Here is a 4,368-nt window from a genome sequence, read left to right as displayed (position 1 = left end):
AGCCACCGCGCCCGGCCTTTTGTACTTTTTAGTAGAGATGGGGTTTCACCGTGTTAGGCAGGATGGTCTCGATCTCCTGACCTCTTGATCCGCCCGTCTCGGCCTCCCAAAGTGCTGGGATTACAGGCTTCAGCCACCGCGCCCGGCCACAGCCTTCATTTAATGTTTTCACTTTGGACCAAAGTAGTTTACACACCAGAGTTATAGTGTTATTTTGTGTTTTTCTGTGTTGTTACTATTACCTGTTAATTTTGTAACTTCAGATGATGTTATTAATTAATGTTCTTTTCTGATTGAAGTACTCCTTTTAGCATTTCTTGTAGGACAGGTCTGGTATTGATGAAATACCTCAGCTTTTGTTTGGCCATCTTTATTTCTCTTTATGTTTGAAGGATATTTTTGCTGGATATAATATCATAGGGTAAAGGTTTTTTTCTTTCAGCACTTTAAGTATGTCATGCCACTCTCTCTTGGCCTGTAAGGTTTCCAGTGAAAAGTCTGTGATGAGGCATATTGGAGCTTCATTGTATGTTATTTCTTTTTTTTCCCCACTTCGGCTGCTTTTCGGATTCACATAATGGCATTTTGTTTAGTATATTTTTGTTAGGATTATGACTATGAAGGAATAAGGGCCAGTAGTATTTCATTATGCTATCTTGCTAATGTGCTTATATAATTTTATGCCTTAGATTTGTAAAGTATGTTATCTAGTAAGTGGAATAATTTGTTGTTTTTATTTTTTCCAGCTTTGTCTTCTTATCTTACTGAAGACATTTTGCCAGAGCAGGGCCTGCAAATTTCATTCCAAAAAGTGATGCTGAGAAGATATGAAAGATGTTGTCTTGAGAAATTACGCTTAAGGAATGACTGGGAAATTGTGGGTGAGTGGAAAGGGCAGAAGGCAAGTTATAATGGACTTGACTTATGCTCAGCAACTACTCATAACAAAAACTTTCAATGCAATAAATGTGTGAAAGGTTTTAGTAAATTTGCAAATCTAAATAAACATAAGATAAGCTATACTGGAGAAAAACCATTCAAATGCAAAGAATGTGGCAATGTCTCTTGCATGTCTTTAATAACAACTCAACAGCAGAGAATCCATATTGGAGAGAACCCCTACCAATGTAAAAAAGGTAGCAAAGCCTTTAATGAGTGCTCATGCTTTACTGACTGTAAGAGAATTCATGTTGGAGAGCAACATTGCACATGTGAAGAATGTAATAACATCTTTAAGTCTTGCTCAAGTCTTGCTATTATTGAGAAAATTCATACTGAAAAGAAAACCTACACATGTGAAGAATGTGGCAAAGCTTTTAACCTGTGCTCAATTCTTACTAAACATAAGAAAATTCATACTGGAGAGAAACCACACAAATGTGAAGAATGTGGCAAATCCTTTAAGTTGTTCCCATACCTTACTCAACACAAGAGAATTCATAGTGGAGAGAAACCCTACAAGTGTGAAGAATGTGGCAAAGTCTTTAAATTGTTGTCATACCTTACCCAACATAAAAGAATTCATACTGGAGAGAAAACCTTTCAATGTGAAGAATGTGGAAAAGCCTTTAACCAGAGCTCACATCTGACTGAACATAGGAGAGTTCATACTGGTGAGAAACCATACAAATGCGAGGAATGTGGCAAAGCTTTTACTTGGTTCTCATACCTTATTCAGCATAAGAGAATTCATACTGGGCAGAAACCCTACATATGTGAGGAATGTGGCAAAGCTTTTACCTGGTTCTCATACCTTAATCAACATAAGAGAATTCATACTGGAGAGAAACCCTACAAATGTGATGAATGCGGCAAAGCTTTTAACTGGTTTTCATATCTTACTAATCATAAGAGAATTCATACTGGAGAGAAACCCTACAAATGTGAAGAATGTGGCAAAGCCTTTAGTGAGTCCTCAAGCCTTAGTAAACATAAGAGAATTCATACTGGAGAGAAACCCTACAAATGTGAAGAATGTGGCAAAGCCTTTGGCCAGAGCTCACACCTTTCTAAACATAAGACAATTCATACCAGAGAGAAACCATACAAGTGTGAGAAATGTGGCATAGCCTTTAACCACTCTGCACAACTTGCCGTACATGAGAAAATTCATACCTGAGAAAAATCCTACAAATCTAAACAATATGGCATAATCTTTAATACCTATTCACAACTTCACAGCAGAGTATTTTTACTGAATAAGAGTGTTACAAATGTAATGATTGTCAGAAGGCCATTTACAAACTGTAAGCCTTTGAGTGCACTAAAACGTTTAGGCTAGGACCAATACAAAGAGAAAGACCGGTTCAACACCTCCACTGATATCACAGCTCTTATTGTACACAGAGGAATTTATACTGTAGGGAAACCCTCCAGTCGCTCAAACTTTATTCAACTTCAAAGACTTTGTATTAGAGAGAAACCCTACAATTGTAATAAATGCAGAAACAGCATTTGTTCAAAAAATATATCTTAGGAAACACCAGAGTGTTCACACTAAGAACTACTTGACAGATGCAGTAAATGTGAAAAAATAACTAATCAAAAATTACTTAAAACACGTCCAAGAATTCACAGTAAAAAGCAGTCACTAACACTTTCAGATATTACTATAAATCTGAGTGTTTATTATAGAGAATAATCCAAAGTTAAGTTAAAATAAGTAGGAGGTTTACCTTTTGGGGAAGTTCTAATTACATTTAAACTATACCTTTTGGTGCCAGGCATGGTGGCTCTTTCCTATAATTGCTGAACTTTTGGATGCTGAGGTGGGGGGATTGCTTGCGCCCAGGAGTTTGGGACCAGCCTGGGCAACATGGTAAAACCTTATCTCTACAAAAAGTAAAATAAAAGCCAGGCTTGGTGGCACATGCCTGTTGTCCCAGCTACTTCGAAGGCTCAGGTGGGAGGATTGCTTGAGCCCGGAGGTTGAGGATGCAGTGAGCTGATATCTTGCAACTTCACTCCTACCTGGGCAACAGAGCAAGACCCTATCTCAATAATAATAATAATAACATAATAATAGTAAAGTATACTCTGTGCATTGAAAGAGTTTTAGATTTTTTGAAAAGCACATATTTATGTAATTAAAGTTTGAAATCACTTGATACCATGCCTTCATTTCTAGTGTCTGTGTGAAGGCATGTGGCCTATTGTTGCTACATGAAAGCTGTGAGAGTTTCTTCTATATTTGGGCAGGTGTCATTCATCTCCTTTTCTTTGGAAGATTATGGACATTGCATTTTAAGCTTCCTGAAGAAATGTAACCGGAGAGGCTCTTTGTAGTTGTAAGTGATTCATGAGATAGGTCTTCAGAGTAATATTCTTCATTATATTTAAGAAAGAAACATTTGAGTTGTCTTTGGGCCATTGTATATTAAGTGATGTGTATCCTGCCACCAACGTTGACCTATCTCACCTTAGTTATGGTTGTGGGTGACTAAAGGTAACAATACAATGGTGGGTGACATGGTGGAATAGTATCTCTAATGATCCCTTCTCCCAGTGGCATTAAACTTCAAATAAATTGAAAAATATTGTTCCCACAAGTTACACCTTCATTCTGTTTGCTCTTTTTGTAATGACATTATGTAATGACATTTGTAATGACATTATGTAATGACATTTATGTAATATTATTAGGGCTATAATAAAGCCTATATAGGATTATAATCAAAGACCATATATTTCTGAATCTTAAAGGACTATTAACAAAGTTTTATCTTACATTTTTCTTTTAACATGTGACCTCTCTGGCTTGCAAAACATATGCATACTTTCAGTTTTGGTTTATATGGAGATAAATATATAAATATATTACTCTGAAGATAATTGTTAAGTGTAAGAAATTATGAAGCAAGTAATATGTTTGAAGTAAGTGCATACCTGTTTTCAGAATAAAAGAAAAATGTTGGAACCAAACATAATTTTAAAAGTATGGATAATTTATTAGCAAACTAGAAACCTCAAAAATGTCGAAGGCAAATCTGTTTTCTCTGCTTTGTATTGAATGCATTTCTCTAAAATCTTATTGCACCTTTTTCAGAATTTCCCTGTGAAAATACCGTTTTTACTTTTATGTTGCTTGTGCTAGAGCTAACATATAATTTTCTTGTTTCAAAATTCATGAAGAATTTCTTACATGATCTTCTCAGGGATTATAATAATGATTTTATGAAACTTATTGGTGCTTCCAAAATAATCTTAAGATGTGAGTAATTCCACAGTGAGTGTATTTTCATTGTACTTAATTAATACATTTCCATTTTTCCATTATTAGAGAACACTATTCAAGCCAACTTTGTTTGTTTCTTCCACTTTTCTGAATTGCAGTCATTGAGTTTATTGACTCTATTGGGCTATTTGTTC

The 4,368-nt window shown here is 35.5% G+C and overlaps 1 protein-coding gene across 1 annotated transcript in view; it reads left to right on the top strand.

The window, feature by feature from the left end:
- Positions 1 to 2,119, top strand: part of ZNF695 (zinc finger protein 695) — a 27,819-nt gene extending 25,700 nt beyond the window's left edge. Inside the window, exons 4-5 of the mRNA XM_011955738.1 lie at positions 747 to 1,847; positions 1,932 to 2,119. Of these exons, the coding sequence (XP_011811128.1) occupies positions 747 to 1,847; positions 1,932 to 2,119 (1,289 nt within the window). The remainder of the gene's footprint in view (positions 1 to 746; positions 1,848 to 1,931) is intronic.
- The last annotated feature ends 2,249 nt before the right edge of the window (positions 2,120 to 4,368 follow it).

Source organism: Colobus angolensis, unplaced genomic scaffold (assembly GCF_000951035.1).
Source record: "Colobus angolensis palliatus isolate OR3802 unplaced genomic scaffold, Cang.pa_1.0 Scaffold40, whole genome shotgun sequence".
NCBI lineage: Eukaryota > Metazoa > Chordata > Mammalia > Primates > Cercopithecidae > Colobus > Colobus angolensis.
This window is presented reverse-complemented; position numbering and strand designations above follow the sequence as displayed.